The 21,939-nt window shown below is 37.6% G+C and overlaps 2 protein-coding genes across 6 annotated transcripts in view; both read left to right on the forward strand.

Annotated features, from left to right (window-relative positions):
* Positions 1 to 7,569, forward strand: part of Ppil3 (peptidylprolyl isomerase like 3) — a 13,436-nt gene extending 5,867 nt beyond the window's left edge. Inside the window, exons 6-7 of one of the 3 annotated variants that reach the window (XM_071618937.1) lie at positions 2,696 to 2,814; positions 6,056 to 7,315. In XM_071618937.1, coding sequence (XP_071475038.1) covers positions 2,696 to 2,814; positions 6,056 to 6,110 — 174 coding nt within the window. In that variant the 3' untranslated portion in view covers positions 6,111 to 7,315. Of the gene's footprint in view, positions 1 to 2,695; positions 2,815 to 6,011 lie in introns of all 3 variants that reach the window. The other 2 variants (XM_071618938.1, XM_027941698.2) reach the window with 2 other exon arrangements.
* Positions 7,570 to 9,774: 2,205 nt separating this feature from the next.
* Clk1 (CDC like kinase 1) lies at positions 9,775 to 19,056 on the forward strand. 3 transcript variants are annotated; one of them, XM_027941699.3, is made up of 13 exons: positions 9,775 to 9,907; positions 11,009 to 11,169; positions 11,392 to 11,620; positions 12,620 to 12,710; positions 13,114 to 13,180; positions 14,551 to 14,667; positions 14,753 to 14,919; positions 15,464 to 15,558; positions 15,650 to 15,779; positions 17,552 to 17,634; positions 17,984 to 18,063; positions 18,434 to 18,524; positions 18,709 to 19,056. In XM_027941699.3, exons 2-13 carry the CDS (start codon positions 11,009 to 11,011, stop codon positions 18,850 to 18,852), a joined length of 1,455 nt encoding a protein of 484 aa, XP_027797500.2. In that variant the 5' UTR covers positions 9,775 to 9,907; the 3' UTR covers positions 18,853 to 19,056. The 3 variants fall into 3 exon arrangements, with proteins under 3 accessions (XP_027797500.2, XP_027797502.1, XP_071475037.1); XM_027941701.2 differs by lacking the exons at positions 9,775 to 9,907; positions 11,392 to 11,620; positions 12,620 to 12,710 and having other exon boundaries at positions 11,062 to 11,169; XM_071618936.1 differs by lacking the exons at positions 9,775 to 9,907; positions 11,009 to 11,169; positions 12,620 to 12,710 and having other exon boundaries at positions 11,602 to 11,620.
* Positions 19,057 to 21,939: the final 2,883 nt, after the last annotated feature.

Here is a 21,939-nt window from a genome sequence, read left to right on the forward strand (position 1 = left end):
TAGCTTCTTGGGAGGCTGAGGCAGGAGGGTGCAAGTTCTAGGGTAGCCTGGGCAATTTAGAAAGATCTTGTCTCAAAATAAAAAGGGATAGGGAGGAGCTGGGATAGTGCTACACTTCTGTAATCCCAGTAGTTCAGGAGGCTGAGGCAGGTAGATCACAAGGCCAGTCTCAGCAATTTAGCAAGGCCTGAAGCAACTTAGCAAGACCCTGTCTCAAAATAAAAAATTAAAAGGGCTGGGGATATGGCTCAATGATTAAGCATATCTGGGTTCAATGCCTGGTACCAAAAAAAAAGGCGGGAAATGGGGATGTAGCTCAGGGGTAGAGTACTTGCCTGGCTTATGCAAGGCCTTGGGTTCAATCCCCAGTACCAGGGTGGGGGAGAGAAAATATAGTGCTTGCCAGTTTTAGAAAATCAGTTCTACTTCACAGAGATAACTTCAGTTAACAATTTATTGTGCAATCTTTTCAAACTTCATATCTATATAGAGTGATATTTTAGAATTAGAGAAAAGTGATTAGTTTTCAACTAGAACATGCAATTTGGTATATTTTAATTATATTAAAATATATCTATTATAAAAGTTTAAAACTATTTAGTAATAGAATTGGTATAGCTTTGTAAAATTTCAATTAGTTCTCTGTGTGTGTGTGTGTGTGTGTGTGTGTGTATATATATATATATATATATATATATATATATATATAAACTACCTGCAAAGTTTCTGCAGTATCAATGTAAAATATAGAAAGTTTTCTCTATTTCATAAGTTAATTTACATATTACATGTATATATGTAAATTAACTTATGAAATAGATAAAACTTTCTATATTTAATATTTATATATTTATTTCTATATTTAATATATTTCTATAACATATGTATATGTTACACACACACAAAAATAAAATATACCCACAAAAAAAATATACCCACAAAAATAAAATATACCCACAAAAATTCTAAAAAACAAATTATTGTTTGAACTGTTTAGAGTTGATAAACTTTTTGAAAAGTCAGACTGACTTTTCCTGAATTAGAAACTAAACCGTTTTTTAGATGTGAATTAATGACTGCGTCCTATATCAGTTGAAAACCAGAGATTGGCTGTGGCATAATCATCTATGGAAGTTTTAGAACTGTAAAAGATAAGGGTCTTAACACTACTAAAATTTTGAGAAAAACCGTCAGTAGGACAGGTTAGGACATCAGCTTTATTTTCAGGTTCCCCAGTGATTCCATTGTAGGCAGGTTAAAAACCAATATGTTATACACCAGGATAGAGGATGGGGATTAAATTTGCATATATTCTCTTCCAGCAAGTCCATTCCCAAATGCTTACCCAAGAAAAACTCTTGTACATGTGCACCAAGGGACAGCAGGAGTGCTCCTGGCACACTGTTTATAAAAGTCTGGAAAAAAGCCACATGTCCATTGGTAATAAAATGGGTACAGTTTAGTGTATTCACTAGTGAAATATCACACTACAGTAGGAAAAAACATCAATGAACTACAACTGTGTACACATGTATGAATCTTAGAAACATAGCAGTGCTAAATGTAAAAGCATTTTCGAAAAGATTAAAGTTGTATACAGTTTTGTGGAGTTTAGAAAGTAGCCAAAGGAAACAAAACATAGTCTGGGCCTGTGTAAACCTATTAGAATAATGGTTACCTCCCAGGGAGGCAGATCAATAGATGGAGCAGAGCACATAATCATCTGCAACAGTTTGGTAAATGTTACTCTTCAAGCTGGGAAAAAAAATTAATAGATGCTTTTATTAAAATTAATTCTTCGATGGTACATGTATTCTTGTTTATGGATCTAGTAATATATTTGGTAGTCATCTTTTAGGGAGATAAAGCATTATTATATTGATGTAACTACACCTATATAGCTTGTCTATATACCTATGAGTTGTTAACACTAATCATGGAGTTACTTGTAGCGTATTTTATTTGGGGGCACCTCCCTATAGCATAGCTCAGTCATGTCTTCAGCTTTATCAATAAGGTCCTTTTAACTCCTGCACATACTCCCTTGTAAACAAATAGTGTCATGATATTAGTGCTAAATGAATCTTCTTTAGATCATCCAGTCTTAGGGTTATAGCTGTCCATGGGTAAAAGAACCATAGATAACATTCCCTATGGCCATCAGTGTAAAATAAATTGTTTTAATGCCATAAAGTGAGAGAAACTATTCACTATAAGACTCCATCTTTCCCTAATGTTTACATTCAGTTTACTATCTACTTGATCCTTGTGAGCATCTGAATTCTGAATAGACCCCTGAACTAGTCCAACTTCCCTTGTTTTGCAGATAAAGAAACTAGCAAGAGTCCTGTATATGAGAAGAGATTATGGGGAATTTGTTTTGTTGCCTGATTGTTTCATACCAGCACAGTATTCCTTAATATAAATGTAAGGATTATTTCTATCATTGCTAAAAGTGTTTGTGGCTATATTCTCCAAAGTGAAAATGAAATTATTGAGAATTTGATTTGTTATATAATTTATACAGGCTTTATAGTGATACAGATATATAGAAACTGAACATTTGGACTAACCTAATAGAGCTATTTAATGTTTTCTTGGTTTGTTAAACATTGGAAGGTTTGTGCATGTCTTATTTCAGTTTTATATTTGGAATAGTTAAAAACACAGATTAATGCTTTGTTCTTTTTTTCAGCACAACGTTAGAGGTGTTGTATCTATGGCTAATAATGGCCCAAATACCAATGGATCTCAGTTTTTTATCACCTATGGCAAGCAGCCACATTTAGACATGAAATATACAGTATTTGGAAAGTAAGTATTCTCATTATGTTTCTTTTAAACATTTTTTTTTAGTCGTAGATGGACACAATATCTTTATTTTATTTATTTATTTTTATGTGATGCCTCATATGCTAGGCAAGCCTTCTACCACTGAGCCACAACCCCAGCCCTCATTATGTTTTAATTTGATATCTCAGTGCATAAACATGACTGTGAGAGTAGTATAACTAATATTGGAAAGAGCCAAGTGGAAAGAAAGTTATAACTTCTCTAGACTTGTTATCCTTTTTTTATAAAAGAGGTATCCGTAATTTTTTTCAGGATTGTTATGTAAATGAATAGTAATATATCCCTTTTCATTAAAAATAGCATTTGTTGGCACATGCCTATAATCTCAATGGCTCCGGAGGCTGAGTCAGGGGGATCATGAGTTCAAAGCCAGCCTCGACGATTTAGCAAGGCAGTAAGCAACTTAGTGAGACCCTGTGTCTAACAAAAAAAAGGGCTGAGGATGTGGCTCATTGGTTAAGCGCCCCTGGGTTGAATACCTAGTACTAAAAAATAAAAAAATAGCATTTAGCCGCAACAGATCTGAAAATATTTGCTTAAAAATGGTGGACTGATTTGATGGTTCTACTTTGCCACCAATTTTTGAGGTGCCTCTTGTTTTTTCACCATCTCTAGCTTTCATTTCAAGATCACTTTGTGATAAAAAGACAAAGGATTCTTGCCAGCAGAGTCAGCTTCTTCTTAAAGAACTTTCCAGGGAGACCAGAACTTATAATGTGGCCATACTTTACCTATAAGGGAGAGATAGGACACAGAGAAACCTCAGTAAAATAGGTTTCTCAGAATAAGAAGGGAAAATAGATCCTGGGGGTGTATTTAGCAGTTTCTACCACATTTCCAAGAGTTTCTTTTATATAAATTAAATTCTTAAATTATATATGACTTAAATTCATTCAACAAAATTTTTTTTAACTTTTTTGTAGTTGTAGATGGACAGAATGTCTGTATTTTATTTTATTTTTTGGTGCTGAGAATCGAACCCAGTGCCTCACACATGCTAGGCAAGTACTCTGCCATTGAATTACAGCCCCAGCCCTCAAAAAATATTTACCAAGCTCAATAATCCAAGGCATAATCCTATAATCTGTTATATTTATCAGTTTATATGCTAAGTTAGGTTAAATAAAAATACAGGACTACAGCTTTTTTAAAAAATTCCATATAATTAAATCTAATTTATATCTTCCTTTTTTTTTTTTTTTTTTTTTTTTGGTACTGGGGATTGAACCCAGGCTGCTTTCCACTGAGCTGCATCCCCAGTCCTTTTTATTTTTATTAAGTTACTTAGGGTCTTACTAAAATTGAACTTGTCATCCTCCTGGCCTCAGGCTCCCAGATCACTGAGATTACAGCGTGTGTCACTGCATCTGGCTAATTTATACTTTGTTAATAGTCAATCAAGTTAATGAAATATTAGAGCATCCAGTTATCTTTGTATATGTATATAGGTAATGTAGGTTTTCTTCATTTTCTCCCTAACTTGTCATTCAGAATTATTCATCAGGAATTACCAGTATTTATCTTACTGGATTTGAAATGAAACAATGAAGTGTAACCTTAGGTTCATTAACTTCTTACAGCTGGATTTTCATATACATTTTTCTGGGAAAATGACCCATAGCCTTCCTCTGGTTCTCTAAGGGCCCCATGTCCTAGATACTTTATTAGACTTCATCTGCTTCAAATCTGTGTTTCGTGTGTTGGGGGTGGGGGGTAACTGGGGATTGATCACAGGGGCACTGTACCACTGAGCTGTATCCCCAGCCCTTATTATTTTTTGAGACAAGGTCTCACTAAGTGCCTAGGCTGACCTGGAACTTACAGTTCTTCTGCCTCAGCCTCCAGGTAGCTGGGATTATAGGCCTATGCCACCACTCTCAGCCTACCTGCCCTTTTGTTGCCAGACCTCATTATTTCCTCTGTTTCCTGTTTTTCTTTTAGCCCAGATGATAATTTAAGAACATAATTGTTTTACATTTAGGAGTAAGGTCAAAAGGTTTCGGTAATAGTAGTTATTGTCACTGAAGCCACTTTCAGGCATTCTTTCCTATATTCTTTTTTAAAGTACCATTTTAGTGGAAATGTAAATCAGTTATTTTTTATAAGTACATATGTAAATCTTGGGAATTGAATTGAATTGCACAAAGAGGAATAATTTTAAAAAGCCACTTTATATCAGCAAATACTCAGATTTCCAAAACAGGTATTTCAATATAAATCTGAGTTGTTGTTTTTTTTGTTTTGTTTTGTTTTTTGGTGGAAATATGAAGTGGGCTTGGTGGAGCTTAACTGTCAATCTTGCTTTCTTGTCTAGAAACAAAAGGAGAAACACAAAATTTAAACAATAAAATGCAAAGTGGTCACGCATGTAGGACCCTTAATGTAGGACAGTCCTTATATACTTTCTCTGTATATTTCCTATACGCAAAGAAATCCCTATGACTGGTATAATATTGTGATGTAATGAGAAAAACATATTTGGTCTTCATCCTTTGTTCCTGTATCAGAGCTAAAACCCTTGGAATTTCCTGAGTGATAGGAATGAAACAAATATTTTGTTATTTATAATAAACTCCTTTCAATCATACTTGAGTTTATACCATGAAGTGATGCCTGGTTGGCCTGTAGAGAGTTTCTGGATGAGAACTGGTTGCCTGAGGAACCAGCCATGTGATTAGAGTTAGCACTTTAAATCCTAACCCCCTTATTATTCCTCCACCCTGAACTTCCAGGAAGGAGAGAGGATGGGAAATTGAGTTCAGTCACCAATGACCAATGATTTAAAATCCATCATGCCTATGTAACGGAACCTTCATAAAACCCCTAAATGTCTATAATCTCAGCAATTTGAGAGGCTGAGTTAGGAGGATCACAAGTTTAGGCCCTTAGCAATTTAGCAAGATCCTGTCTCAAAATAAAAAGGGCTAGGAGTATAGCTCAGTGGTTGTTATGGTTTAGATGTGGTGTCCCTCCCCATGAAGCTCATGTGTGAGACAATGCAAGAAGGCTTGGAGGAGAAATGATTGGGTTATAGCTTTAACCTAATCTGTGAATTAATCCCTGTTGGGATTAACTGAGTGGTAACTGTGGCTGAAGGAAGTGGTTCATTGGGGAGGTATGGTTATGGGATATATATATATATATTTGTATCTGGCCAGTGTGAGCTGCTTCCTTCTGCCACACATTCTACTGTAATGTTCAGCCTCACCTCCAGCCCCAAGGAATGGAGCCTACTGTCTATGGATGGAGACCTCTGAAACTGTGAGCCTCTGAATAAAACTTTTCTCCTCTACAATTGTGCTGGTTGGGTCATTCAGTCACAGCAGCAAAAAAGTAGACTAAAACAGAGGCAAAGTGCTCCTGGGTAAGTCCCCAGTACTAAAAAACAAAACAAAACAAAAATGCTAAAAGAGTCAGGTATGGGGAGCAGCCTGTAATTCCACCTACTCAGGAGTCTGAGGTTGACAGTCACAAACAAGAGCCCAGCCTGGGAAACTTACTTAAGACCCTGTCTGAAAAGTGAGCAAGACTGGGGATGTAGCTTACAACTAGAGTGCCACTGGGTTCAATTCCCCAATACCCCAAAACAAAACAAACCCTAAATGGGGTTCAGAGAGCCTCCAGGTTGGTGGACGTGTGCCTGTGCTGGGAAGAGGGCCTGGAGGGAGAGCATGGAAGCTCTGCCCCTCCCTCATACCTTGCATTTTGAATTTCTTCCATTTGATGTTCCTGAGTCATATCCTTTATAATAAACTGTAATAGTATGTAAAGCATTCTCCTGAGTTCTGTGAACCATTCTAGCGAATTACCAACCCCAAGGAGTGGCCGAGGGAACATCTAACTTGTAGCTGGTTAGTCAGAAGTACAGATTGCCACCTGGGACTTTAATCTGGCATCTAATGTGGCAGGACAGTCTTTGGGACTAAGCTGTGAGGCCTGCACTAACCATGAAATGTCAGAATTAAATTAAGGGGCACCCAGGGAAGTGGAGGATTGGGAAAACCAACACATTTGGTATTAAATGTTGGGAGAGTAAATTTGTTATCCCTTTAACTGTTTATACTGGCACCATTGGCTGATATTCTATGTGATTGCTACTAATGCAGCAGATGATTTTAGGCACTCTGATCAGAATATTCCTACCCATTTCTCTTGTTGACTGAGGCATAAAATGAATTTTTATTTCTGAATTTTAATCCATATGTATAGCATAAAAATAATCAATATTTTTTTGTACATTCAACTAGAGAATTCAGAGAACTATAAAACATGATCCTTTCCTCTTAAGGAGATTATAGTGCTACAGATATTTGAATATTATGTTTCAATTTGAGGAAATTTTCATATATTACATTATTTCTGTTTCAGGGTAATAGATGGTCTGGAGACCCTAGATGAATTGGAGAAGTTACCAGTAAATGAGAAGACATATCGGCCTCTTAACGATGTGCACATTAAGGATATAACTATTCATGCCAACCCATTTGCTCAGTAACTCTAATAGACCTGGACAAATACTTGGCAAATTGCTGAAACATACGCATTGTGGTTTGCCCACTTTTAATTATGTCAGAGATTTTGTCATTCTGTTGGCTTATAGCAAAGATCATCTATGAGCCGTTGGTACCAAGGGGGAACCCAACAGCTTTTACCCCTATTCTTGGAGCATATTCTTTTCTACTATTATCCAATATATTTTTTAAATTTAATATAAAATATTGCCTTGTTTAATTTTTTATTCCATGTAGATATTCAATTTAAATGTTGAGCTTATACTAAATGCAACAATTTTTGAACACCCTAAGTACAAACTAGTACCGTAATTAATCCATAACCTACAAATATTGTCTTCCATGAACTTTTTACTTTACGTTGTTAGAAAGAGAGGAACAAGGTAAAGAGATGGTCTAGAAAGACAAGCCAATCTATTTGCTATTTTTCTCTGGCGGTTAGATTTACAGTAAAGCTCTTGGTGGAAGCAAAAATAACCAAAATGGGGATCAGCAATGCTTTTTATTAAGCAGCCGAGGGGCACATTTTCAGGAGAGAAAATGGTGACAGACTACAACAAGGGTCTGAGTTTTACAGGGTTTAGCAGAGCCTGGCCCTGGGATGAGTTGGTCAATTACTTTTGATGGGCTCATTTAGGGTGGGACAGGAGGACTGGTAGGGAAGTTCCCTGGAGCTATTGTACTGGAGACAGCCAGTTCTGTCTGATTGGGGTCAGGTGCCCTTTCCTTTTTCCCATTTTCCCTTCCTGCCTTCCTTTCAGCAGAGGTCTGGGTTTCTGAATGTCAAAAGCTCCCACAGACATCTCCCTACACACATGGCAGGAAGGCAGGTGGGGGAACAGCTGTAGAAAGGGGAAGTGTCCTGGAGTTTATTTTCCATGTCCTTCACGTAGAATACAGTAAGCTCAACATTTTTCAACTGATTTGCTCCTGGGACATTTTTTAAAAGCGGATCTTTAAAACCATTGAAAAATGCCACGAACTGGTTAAAAGCACCAGTCATGAGTCCTGGTCTGGGTTTGCAACATAGCTGGTCCTAGTACTGTGTGCTTGTAGACAAGTTAACATCTCCAGGTTTATTTAGTTTAGTTTTCTCATCCACAAGTTATATTTCCTGAGACCATTGTGAGAATTAAGTGAAATAATTGGTGTAAAGCTCTTGGCAGGTACTAAGTGTTTGTACCAGGTAACTGCTTTCCTAACTAACATTCAGGTATACCATAGGGCTTTTACCTATTCAAGGCTTTTACCTATTCAAGCCATTTACCAGGCTTTGTTGATTTTGTCAAGAACCACATTCCGTTATTAAAAGCTTGGTCCTTGTACCAGATGTCAATCCAATAATGAGGCCATGGTTTTGAGAAAAATGAAAAAGAAGTTTTATCACTTTGCTAGCAAAGGAGAAACAGGGACTCCTGTCCCAGAGACTGTAATTCTGTCCATCATCTGGGACAGGAGGCTTTTTAAACAGGTGATTCAAAGGGTACATTCCAGGTATTTCCCTTTAGGAGTTGTAATTCACTTATTAATTTAGGAGATAATAATTTCTGAGGTCTTCAAGTGCCATGCCAAAGTCTGAATTACTTCCTTCCTATGGCGGGGGGGGGGGGGGGGGGGGGGGTTGTTTGTGCTCTAGAACAAAAAAACAGCCCGAGGTGGGGATGAAAGGTAATCCCCTTTCCCCTTGAGGTTAGAGAGGAGATAAGAGATTAGGGAGAAGCAGGAAGAGAAACATCCATTTTAACAATAAATTGCAGTAGCTGAGCAGCAACTGCTACACACCTACAGCTTGGTCACCTTGACTGGGTTTTTAAATATTCCTAAAAGTGACACCAATTACACTTCATATTTTCTCATAATTTTTCTTTTATACCTTTTTTCAGTTCACTTGGTCTTTAACAATACAGAAGCCTGGTGTAACGCTGAAATGCTTGAATGTTTATAGTCTTTTCCTACAAGATCTTGCTCACTCAATTCTTTCTTTTAAATTTTTAGGAAAATCGTTCCAACCCAATTTCAGTGCGTGCGATGCCTAGCCACTAAAAACTGTTTTGTTTGCGATGCTGGGACCAAACTGAGGAAACTAATTTTAAACAGGTCTTAGAATCTTAGCAAAAGCCCAAACCAAGCCAATTACTAATTCAGAGCTAATTTGACGCTGGTGGTAAAGCGTTCTTTTAATGGCTGCAGTTAAGGAACAGAGCTATTTTGTATCCAGCTTCCCTCACTTTACTAGCGTTCAAAAACCCAGTTTTTAATGAGCTTGGACTGGATTTCTCTCCGGTTCTAACCCCCTTTCCTTGGAATCCGAGGGACCACCTGGCGCCTGCGCATAGTGCCGCGAGCGTGCCCCGCCTTTCGCGCATGCGTACCCTGCCCCGCGGCCACGACGCCTTTGCCACGTCATCGGTGTTTTTGGGTCAAGGGCTGCCGCTGGGATTGTCAGCTCCATTTTGTGGTCGGTGCCCGTCGCAATCAGCTGTGTCTTCCGGAGGTCTTGTTGCAAGCTTCGTCTCCTTCGGCTTAGAGTCTCCAGCAGAACAGTAAGACCCGAGGTGGTGGAGGGAGTGTACTAGGCGTCCTCCTTCTATGTCGGGGGCTGCCCTCTTTTTGTTTGCCGGTTCTCCGGCTCGCTGCCTCCTATTCCCGCACCCCAGAGCTCCATAAAGGCAGCGCGCTCGTACCCTCTACCGAGCCCTTTGCTGCCAGTTTCTGTTTGAGGGGAGTAGCGATGGTGTTTGCCTGCCGCGCGCCCTGTCAGGGTCCGCTCGGTAGGGCGGCGGCCCGCCGAGCTCAGGCCTGCGGTGCCTGCGCCCGAGTCCTAAGATGGCGGCGGGGTGGAGGCCAGGCCTAGCACTGTCCCTGGGAGGTGCCGCTTGAGATTCTGGAATGTTCCTAGGTCGCCCCGCTGTGGGCGGAAGTGTCCATAGCAAATGGAGGGAAAAAAATAGTTGACTCCTGGTGGAATAAGGCAGTACGAGTTTAGAAGGCGCTCTACCCTTAGTGGTGCCCGAGAAACCGAACTAGGAGCCCGAGGGAGGAAAGAGCATAGAGTGCACAGTTTGTGTATTTATGTGCAAACGTGTTTATATGTACATGTTTCTGTTACTATGTGTATGTACACATGTGGTTTTTGTGTGTGTGTATGTGTTCAGACACTTTTTGGCGGGGGCTCAAACGGGCCACCGCACTTGGCTTGCATGTGTACTTGTACTGGAGACAACGAGTAAAATTTTAGCAAAGTTAAATTGGGGTTCCTCAAATTCCCTTACTACGCCTCCTCCCATACACAAACTTTAAATAAATCTGGGCATGACATGGACAATGCAGAATGCTTGTGAATAAAGTTCACAAACTTCAAAATATGGGACAGTGCAATAATTTATTAGCAATTTCTGATTAAAAGGTTGTAACAGTGAATTTGTAAAGAGTTATATACTGTTAAAAGTTACCATGTTAGGACTGGGGTTGTGACTCAGTAATAGAGCGCTTGCCTAGCATGTTTGAGGCCCTGGGTTCCATTCTCAACAAACACCACATAAATAAATAAAATACACTGTGTCCATTACAACCAAAAATATTCTTTTAAAAAAAGTTACAGTGTTAGATACAATCTAACTGGGATGATTTTGTCTTTTATGTAGATGAGACACTTGAAGAGACCTTACTGTCCTGACTGGGATGAAAAGGACTGGGATTATGGAAAATGGAGAAGCAGTAGCAGTCATAAGAGAAAGAAGAGATCATATAGCAGTGGTCGAGAGAACAAGCATTGCAAATACAATCACTCTAAAACATCTGATAGGTAAGAAGGGTGTCTGAATATAAAAACCACATTTTTATGGTGATAAAACTAGTGTTATTTTGTGGTTACCATTCCTGCTTCCAGTGAGATTTTTGATGGCTTCTAATGGGTAAAGTTGCGTGTTTGGAGGGGGAGGTAAATGTAGGTCTGGGGCTGTAACTAGTGGTCGAGTTCAACAAAGGTTAGTATTGGCAGAAAATAGAAAATATATTTTTTTTCTAGCTATTACATGGAAAGCAGATCTATAAATGAGAAAGATTATCATAGCCGACGCTATATTGATGAGTACAGAAATGACTACAGTCAAGGATGTGAACTTGGACATCGCCATCGAGATCATGAAAGCAGATATCAGAACCATAGTAGCAAGTCTTCTGGTAGAAGTGGAAGAAGTAGTTATAAAAGTAAACACAGGATTCAGCACAGTACTTCACATCATCGCTCACATGGGGTATGAGCTGTTTTAAAACATTTGGAAATTTTATTTCCCATGTGGAACAGGAAAACTTGAATTTGTGTTTGAGAAAATTCTGTTTAAGATAAAGCCATCTCAGCTTTAACTTGGAGGATTATTTCTATTTGTACATTGGGTAAAATTCCAGAAAAGCAGTATGTTTAATTCTGTAATAATAGATTTTACTTACTAGTTGGCTTCTAATTGTCATTTCAATGAAAATAGTGAAGGTAACATAAAAGCAATAACAAGACATTCTGAAAGGTTTTTTATAGTACTTCAAGAATTCTGCTTTGACTTGATAAGTTCAAACATCACAAAAAAATAGACATTTTTGTATGATTGATAATTAGATGTACTTTTTTGTCCTAACAAAGCATGTTCTGTAATCTTTCATTAAACAAACTATAAAAGATTTGAACTTTATGGGTTATGTATTAATTTGGTGATAGCTCAGATGACATTTAAAATACTGTAGTGTTATCCTTGTATACCAATTCTTTTTTCTTCCCAAAACTAGGACTTTGGTTTTATTTACTGTTCTGATATTTGTTTTATTAGATTAGTTAGGAAATCTTAATTTGGCCACAGTCTACTTTAACAAGTAAATATTACATCCTACAATTTTGGAACATTAAATTAGGACACTAGAAACTTAAAATTATGTTTCAGTGTTTCAGTAAATGCTACAACTAAGCATTTTTTTTTTTTTTTTTAAGAAAAACAATTGTATTTATGTTTTGTTGCCTTACCACTTTGAGTATCTTATCTGAAAATCTGTTCCTTGCCATGTTTTTCTCCTGTTAACATAAACTATGTGCCCTGTGAATTTCTGGGGACTGAATTTGAAATTGCTCCTGCCAACCGTTTGTGGCCTGGCGTGTATCTGAATGCCTGAATATCTCCCCGCTGAATGAATTTCGTATTCTGCCCTGAATTCACTCGGGTATATTGATTGGCTGGATGATCTTGGTGCCGCCCACTTGACGTTTCCAGAAGAGTCACCGAAGGAAAAGAACCAGGAGTGTAGAGGATGATGAGGAGGGTCACCTGATCTGTCAGAGTGGAGACGTACTAAGTGCAAGATGTATAGAATATTTTTCAACACTTATTAACTTTTCAGATAGCATAATCTATATAGATTAAGATTTCAGGGATTTGGAGATCTTTTTTTTTCTTTCTCTATTTTCTTGTTTTTATTTTGTTTTTCCATTTCTTTTGGTGGGAGGGATTGTGTTTTTGCTTTCTTTAGAAAGTTAATGTTATGCAGAACTTCCAGAGCAGTAAATCAAGTTAATGAAGTTAGCCTAACAATGAAATTAGACCTAAAACTAGTTGTATTTTTTTGGTGGTGTTGACCAATAAAATAAATATCTAGCAATAAGGAAATTAGTAACATGAACTAGAATAATCTTCATTGATAGCATTTATTATGATAAGTACTTTGTTTCCACTTTTTGGTGTAACTGAGATTCATTTCTCTCTCCTAGATGAAATTGTTGATACTTTAGGTGAAGGGGCTTTTGGAAAAGTTGTGGAATGTATCGATCATAAAGCGTAAGTTTCCTTTGCTGGGATTATACTGGAGAATCTTGCCAGTATAGAAAAGTACTTTATATCATTAAGCTGTTTGGGCTGGGGTATCTTGGCTTGTTTATGAGAAACTTCTAAAGATACTGTATTTATGTTGTATTTAAGTAGCTAGTATTATATCCAGCTTCTGGGCTGGCGTAGCGTTCCTAGATTTAGTCCTCAGCACCAGAAAAAAAAGGGTATATGCAGAGCTGGGGTTGTGGCTCAGTGGTAGAGCACTTGCCTTACATGTGTGAGGCACTGGGTTTGATTCTCATCACCATATATAAAGGAATAAAATAAAGGTCCATCAACAACTAAAAATAAAAAAGGATATATGCAGCTTTTGGTTCCAGTTCAGGCTGAGATCATAGTTTGTTTTTGAAAAGTGTTCGTGTATTTGTCCTACCAGGCATAGTTATGGCTCCCCCTCCTTGCTCCTTTTCTCTTTTTATAATAGTGTTTCTCAGCCTTGGTTTTACATTAGAATTTTGGAGCTTTTTTTGTCTCAAATCTTTTCAAGGTATTTGGTTTACTAGGAGCCTCCATTTTTAGAAAGTGCCATGATTCATTATGATAACAGCCAGGACTGAGCTGATAACTCTTCTGTATTAGGATCATAATTATTTAATTATTATATGTATGTCCTTCAAACTGCTGATTAAAATTTATTTTCTTGGCATCTGGATTGTAACTTAATGGTAGAGTGCCTGCCTAGCATGCACAAGGCCTGAGCTCAGTTTCCAGCATCTCAGTGATATTCCCCCTCCTCCTCCTTTTGGCTTTTCTTTTTCCTATTTGGTTTATTTTCCCCCTTCTAAATGGCAGAGCTTTTGAGTTTAAGGAGACTTGATAATGTTCTGAGACCTAGCATTCTTTGCTATGCCACCTTATCCTAACTTATTGATAACCTAGCCAAATCAAAATTTGACAGACCGGAGTGAGTTTCTTTAGGAAGAAACTGCTTTATATACTTTTGTTTTGAGTCTTAGTTGGAATGCAAGTTAAGGTGGCATTATCACCGCTTACTTGTTAAATTAGAGCTTTTCTTATTGTTAGTTGGTCCTGAATGGTGATCTAGTGAAAGAAGTTTGTGTCATTTAGTATGTACTGGCATTACTAATTCTACTATGTTCAAAGACCATAGTTGCTTATATTGAATCATATCATAGAGTACTTAAACAACAGGTTCAAGAAAATAAAATTTAATAGGTCAGATTAAAACTAGTTAAAAGAGAATAATAGAAAACTGAAATTGAACATCACATGTATCTTTTATTATTTCCTTTTTGGTGCCCTTTGAGGTTTGAAGCATGTCTATCATTTTTTAACTTAGATTTATTTTCTCTTAACAGGGGAGGTAGACATGTAGCAGTAAAAATAGTTAAAAATGTGGATAGATATTGTGAAGCTGCTCGCTCAGAAATTCAAGTTCTGGAACACTTAAATACAACAGACCCCAACAGTACTTTGTAAGTAGTAAAGTAAAACTTGGGAAATGGCCTAAGGCAGATTTGAACTGCAAGGTATACTCAGGCGTTTTTTCATATGTTACAGCCGCTGTGTCCAGATGTTGGAGTGGTTTGAGCATCATGGTCACATTTGCATTGTGTTTGAACTACTGGGACTTAGTACTTATGATTTCATTAAGGAAAATGGTTTTCTGCCATTTCGACTGGATCATATCAGGAAGATGGCATATCAGATATGCAAGTCTGTGAATTGTAAGTTCTTGACCTGTCTTCCAAAAGCTGTGAGTTTGAAACCAATGCCAGACTGGTCTGGATTTTTAAAAAACGAGACCTAAACATGTACAGTTTTTTGTCAATTAAAAATAAAAGGAGAGCTGGGTAAAGTAGGGAGATTGAGAGGCAGGAGGTCAGCTTGAGTCCAGGAGTTTGGGGCAGCTTGGGTAAGATGAGATCCTATCAAATAGGAGAGGGCAAATTGGGTAGGTAGGTAGTAAAGATTTACTTGATTATGTTAGTCTATAGCATGTGTTTAATTTGACATATGATATTATCTAACATAGTTTATATTGAACACTGATTTAACTGTTTCCTAAAAATATTAACCTTGTGCTGTTGGTACTTTTTAAGAAGGGTAGTACCTTTTAGAGTCTGGTAATTTTTCTAGCTGATTAAAATTTTACTGATTGATTATTTGAGTATGTGGGAAATGCGTCTGATTTTTACTATAGAGTTGGGGAGGTCAAGTTTTTTTTTCCATTTTATTATCAGGTTACAGTAAAACTTTGTTTCATTTCAGTTTTGCACAGCAATAAATTGACTCACACAGATTTAAAGCCTGAAAACATCTTATTTGTGCAGTCTGACTACACAGAGGTATATAATCCCAAAATGGTAAGTTTTCAATGTATAATCTTCATAGTTTAGGGTGAATTTTTTTTTGTTTTTTATTTTGTCTTCATAACTATCATTTTATGATTTTCAGAAACGTGATGAACGTACCTTAATAAATCCAGATATTAAAGTTGTAGATTTTGGCAGTGCAACCTATGATGATGAACATCACAGTACATTGGTATCTACAAGACATTATAGAGCACCTGAAGTTATTTTAGGTTAGTACTTGTTAATTATGCTCTGAAAACGTGTATATTGAAGCTGTTGTAAAAATTCAGTTTTAGGTCTTATTCAATATAGAACTTTCTTTTTTTTTAAGAGAGAGAGAATTTTTTAATATTTGTTTTTTAGTTCTCAGCGGACACAACATCTTTGTTTGTATGTGGTGCTGAGGATCAAACCTGGGCCGCACGCATGCCAGGCGAGCGTGCTACCGCTTGAGCCACATCCCCAGCCCCAATATAGAACTTTCAAAAAAATCTTTTTTTTTTTTTTTTTAAAGAATCAGTATTACAAAATACACTAAGGATTTTAAGCTCTGTGACTCAGTAGCTCTCAGACTTGCACAAGTAGCTTAACTCTTTTGGAATTGGTTACACATTTGTAGTGAATTCATGTGTTGCTAAATGATGAGAATATGTTCTGAGAAATGTGTTGGGGTGAACTCTACACACCTAAACTGTATATTATCAAGCACAAAAAATATGATGCAATCAAGAGATTTAGTAAACAGGAAGTGTATGAGGCTACTGTCAGCAAAACACTGCATACTGCTTTACAGCAAATATGTATTTTTGTGGTGTTGCTAAACACATAAATCAGTAACATAGTTGTTAACATTGCCAAGTATTGAATCATAAATTTGCTACACTTTTAAAAAGCTGCCAGCACATGAATGTTTCCACCAGAATTATATAACACTTGAGCAATGCAAGTTGTGCCTTGATGTTAGAACAGGTACGTTATTAAGTGGTAGGAATTTTCCATCTTCATTATAATCCAGTATCTTTGCAGCTTACTGTTGACCAGAATCATCATTCAGTGCATGGACTATGTGGTAGGGTTTAAAAATGTGTTTCTTTAAAAATTAATTTTAAAAAATGTGTTTCTTTACTGCACATTATATCCCAGAGAATCAGTATGTTTAGTCTCTTTGCGTGGTCCAGTTAGCTCCTGTTTTACAGGTTAGGGCGTTGAGGCCCAGAAAAAAATTTGATAAATTTAATGGTCCCAAAGTTAAAACACTTGACTTGAACCCAGGTGTCTCCAAAGCCCAACCTTATATTAGATGATTCCTTCTAGTTCACAGTATGTGTTCTTTTTCAAGAGAGTATTGAACTTGTTAATAACTTTTTTGGGTGGGGGTACTGGGTACCAGGGACTGAACCTGGGCATTCGACTACTGAGCCACATCCCCAGCCCTATTTTATATTTAGAGATGGGGTCTCACTGAGTTGCTTAGCACCTCGCCATTGCTGAAGCTGGCTTTGAAATTGTGATTCTCCCATTTCAGCAATGGGATTACAGGCATGTGCCACCATGCCCAGTTATTAATTGACTTTTTTTTCCCCCAGAATAATGGAAGTCCTTTATATATTTCTCAAAAAAACAGGAAGGCAAATTTTAATTCCCAATAATACTTTTTATATTGCATATATGATAGTAGAATGCATTATAATTCTATTTTTTCTTTCTTTTTTGAGAGAGAGAGAGAGAGAATTTTAATATTTATTTTTCAGTTCTTGGCAGACACAACATCTTTGTATGTGGTGCTGAGGATCGAACCTGGGCCGCAGGCATGCCAGGCGAGCGCACTACCGCTTGAGCCAAATCTCCAGCCCCATTATAATTCTTATTACACAATTAGAGCACAATTTTTCATATTTCTCGTTGTATACATTGTATATTTACACCAATTCTTCATTAATTGACTTTTAATGTCTTTAAGAAATAAGTTTTTTCTCCCCTAACATTGTGCTTTGTTTTGCAGCCCTAGGATGGTCCCAACCGTGTGATGTCTGGAGTATAGGATGTATTCTTATTGAATACTATCTTGGGTTTACAGTATTTCCAGTAAGTTATAATGATTTTTCAGCAGTTTTACACTAGAAGAGTGCCTATTTATAAGAATAATTTAAGGTTTATATATAATTTTGTGATTTATATCATCTTCTTATAAGTGATTATCCCTGTCCATTTGAGGAAGTCATTGCCAAGCTATTGGAAGTGGTTATTCAAGGTTGTTTTTCACACACACACACACAAAACACACCATGTAGTCACTGAAAAGTATTTTTAGGTGCTCATCTTTGTTGAACCTTCTACTCATGTCCTGACTTAGAAAATTAACACTGATGTTAAATGAGAATAGTGCACAATGTGTAAGCAAAGATAGTTAACAATATTTTGTTTTGTTTTTAAGACACATGATAGTAAGGAGCACTTGGCAATGATGGAAAGGATTCTTGGACCCCTACCAAAACATATGATACAGAAAACCAGGTATGTTTTAGTTAATTAAGAGGTTGTGGGGCTGAGGATATAGCTCAGTTGGTAGGTGTTTATCTTGTATGCACAAGGCCATGAGTTCCCCAGTACCTAAAAAAAAAAAAGGAGTGCCATCCTTTTTATAACTTGGTTAATTGTTTGGATGAGAACTTTAGTAAACAAATCACACTAATGCATTTTCAGTTAAGTAATAGATGACTTTCGTGGGGAGTGGATAACTCTGTACCTTAGCTACATTTTAAATCTCTTAAAAGCATTGGTCTTTCTAAAGTGTAGTAAATGGTAGAACCAATCACCTTTGCTAGATGTTTTTTAAAGTTTCAATATCAACATAAATAATAAATTGATCTTGACTCGTTTTTAGGAAACGTAAATATTTCCATCATGACCGATTAGACTGGGATGAACATAGTTCTGCTGGCAGATACGTTTCAAGGCGCTGCAAACCTCTGAAGGTAAGTTTGGGATGTTGCTTAAATGATCCAAAAGTTGACGTTCCCCCTCCTTTTTGTTACAGATTTATTTTGATGCTAGTACTGAATATCCAGGGCCTTGTGTTCCACTCTCCGGTTCTTGGTGGAAAAATGAAATAAATGGTAGTGGAAAAGGCTGTTGAATATATTTTTCTTTTCCTTTCAGGAATTCATGCTCTCTCAGGATGCTGAACATGAGCTTCTCTTTGACCTTATTCATAAAATGTTGGAGTATGATCCAGCCAAAAGAATTACTCTCAAAGAAGCCTTAAAACACCCATTCTTTTACTCACTTAAAAAAAGTACATGAATTTATCTCTCTCTCAAAGAGATCTTATAGACTGTATCAGTCTAGTTTATTAAATTATTTTGTACAGCTTTGTAAATTTCTTAAGTTTTTTGTATTGACATTTTGTTTCGATAATTTGATTTGTTAATTACATAGCTAAGTAAAGTAACATTTTCCAGTAATTATAAAGTGATTTATTCAGAATAAACTGCTAAATGAAATTCACATGAATCTAGAGTTTGTTATTAGCACTGTTTTTCTTCCTACCTTTGTCACTTTAAAGAATGAATATTTCTCTTCTTGGCTATTTCCTTGAGTCTTTGGAAATACTTAGCTTTTTTTTTCATTTTTACGAATTGTAAAAATTGGGACTTAGGCCCTCCTTCTCTTACTACACATGAAACAAAATTAAAGGACACAATGATTACCCAAGAGGGTTCATTCTCCCTTCATGTTCAAGTTTAGGATTTCACAAATAACTTCAGACCCTTGACTTCCTTCAGAACTAATAATGAATTACAGAAGAAACCTGAGGATCCTTTGCAGCCAGGTCTCTGAATTATCAAGTAACTATAATACAGCAGAATTTTGTCTATGGTTTTATTTATGCTTGATCCATGTGTGTTCATGTGGTACTAGCGATCAAATCCAGGGCCTTGCATATTAGTCAAGCACTATCACACTGACATATCCTCAGCCATAGAACATTTGTATGCTTTTCTTTATGTCTCAATAATAAGTATAAATTATTTTATGTGAAAAACAGTTGGAACTGGGCAGTGGTACTACACAGCTGTAATCCTAGCTTTTAGCTACTTAGGATGAAGAAGGAAGATTGCGAATTTAAGGCTGGATAACCGAAACCCTGTCTCAAAACAATGTTAAAAAGGGATGATTGGAGGGCCTGGGGTTGTGGCTCAGCACCAGAGTGCTTGCCTTGCCTGTGTGAGGCACTAGGTGCAATCCTCAGAACCACATAAAAAAATAAAGGTATTGTGGGAAAAGGTGGGGGGTTGGGTAGTTGCCTAAAATGTAAGGCCCTGTGCCCAATCCCAAACCCTTGACTCACTCCCACTCTCACCCCCCTCAAAAAAACTTAATTTTTTTTTTTGTTTTGGTATGGGAACCTTACCGCTGAGCTACATTTCCTGCCCTTTTAAGTTTTGAGACCGGTTCAAGTTGCTGAGATTGGCCTTGATCCTCCTGCCTCAGCCTCCTGAGCCTCTATAATTATAGGCATGCACCATCACCCTGCCTTAGAATCCTTTTGAGAGCCTAGCCCTAGTGCCCTAAAGTCTACTGGGCCCTACCTCTAAAAGGTTCTATCACCATCCAGTAAGCACCAAGCCAAGAAATGATTTTGATGAATATTTCAAGTGCACAACACTACATACTTTACTTGTTTATGCTTTTCTAGAAGGTAAAGTCATGATATCAGAGGCATTTCAGTCTTGCATATCCCAAGATCTTATACATAATGCTGTTTACCAAGAGCCTGTCCCAAAATGGCCTGGGAGTGTAGCTTGGTGGTAGAGCACCCCTGGGTTCAATCCCAAGTACCACAAACAAGAAGATGAATACATCGAGGTGGAACATCCCTACTGATGTAAATGGTTTGAGGCTAATACTGATTCTCACCCTACTGGTCTAGAATGCTTGTCCCTAATGGGATACTGTGGTATTGCATTACAATGACAAAAAGATTTATTTGTCTGTCTCGAGTTCTGTGCCAGGTACTGGACCCTTTAGATTTCCTAGGTGAAGAGGAATAAGGGAGATAACAGGTGAAACAAGCATTTTTTGTTCATCACAAGCACCTTTGAACCACACTGGAGTTTTATGTTAGTGTAAGGGTGACTTAAAAAGCCTCTCAGTATAGGAGCTATTTACCAGGAAACCCACCCATGTAAGAGGGTGGAAATTTCACACCACTTCCCCATCTCTGAGGTTATATATAAGAAGGGGCTGGGATTGACTTACCAATGGCCAATTATTGAATGAATCGTGTCCCTTCCATGTGATCTTGCTCTATGTAGTTCTTCCATCTCATCATTAGAGCATCTGCTTTGTTTAGGGGTTTTTTTGTTTGTTTGTTTGTTTTGGTATAGCAGATTAAACCCAGGGGTGCTTAACCACTGAGTCACATCCCCAGTCCTTTTAGAGACAAGCCTGGCTGAGTTGCTGAGGCTGGCTTTGAATTTTGCCCCAGCCTCTGGAGCCACTGGGATTGTGGGTATGTGTCATCACACCTGGCTATTTTATGATAAACTGGTAATCTAGTAAGTAAACTGTTTTCTGCTGCAGTCCGCAGTCCGGCTGCAGCAAAATAATGGGGGGGGGGGGGGTGATGAGGAACTTGTGTACATTGATACAGCAAGAGTGGGAGCCGTTTATTGTAGGACAGGAGCAATATATATATACATTCCACACAGCTTATCTTAATTAACATAAACTAGATACAGCAGTCAACCAATAAGGAATCTCCACACTTAATGGCTCGCTGGTGTTACTTCACAAACTACTCCCTCTGGCAAAATGCCAGGCGCCATCCTGACTTGTTTACAGACCCTAATAGTTTTCCTGAATCCTGTGTGCTGCTCTACAAAATTATCAAACTTGAAGAGGGAGATATGAGAACTACAAGCCAATAAATGACATGTTTAACTGGTCAGTTAAAAATAATCTGAGAAAGGACTGGGAATGTAGCTCAGTTGGTAGAGTGCTTGCCTTGCATGCATAAGGCCCTGGGTTCAATCCCCAACACCACTAAATAAATAACCAGACGCCAGCTAGTGTTGGTGGTGCAGACCTGTAATCCAGGTGTTTGGGAGGCTGAGATAGGAAGACCTCAAGTTGGAGGCCAGCCTAGGCAATGTAGTTTGGGACCTTCTCATAATACAATTTAAAAACTGCTGGATAGGTCAGTGGTAGGGCACTTGCCTGGCATACATATAAGGGGATTTGATGCCTATCAATCACACATAAACCCAAAACAACAAAGATGTGTGATTGTCATTTGAGTGGGGACTGAGTCTTGTGAGACTGAATCCTTAACTAACCTGTGGAGATCTGATGCTAACTCCAGGTAGTATAAGGATTGTATTTTGA

Source organism: Marmota flaviventris, chromosome 11 (assembly GCF_047511675.1).
Source record: "Marmota flaviventris isolate mMarFla1 chromosome 11, mMarFla1.hap1, whole genome shotgun sequence".
Lineage (NCBI taxonomy): Eukaryota > Metazoa > Chordata > Mammalia > Rodentia > Sciuridae > Marmota > Marmota flaviventris.

What these genes read in the sequence shown, in the direction of transcription:
- Clk1 (XM_027941699.3), top strand. Translation starts at nt 11,009, where the DNA reads ATGAGACACTTGAAGAGACCTTACTGTCCTGACTGGGATGAAAAGGAC. An exon ending in TTGGGTTTACAGTATTTCCA is followed by an intron (nt 17,635 to 17,983) that starts GTAAGTTATAAT and finishes TTTGTTTTTAAG; the next exon opens with ACACATGATAGTAAGGAGCA. An exon ending in GGCGCTGCAAACCTCTGAAG is followed by an intron (nt 18,525 to 18,708) that starts GTAAGTTTGGGA and finishes TTTTCCTTTCAG; the next exon opens with GAATTCATGCTCTCTCAGGA.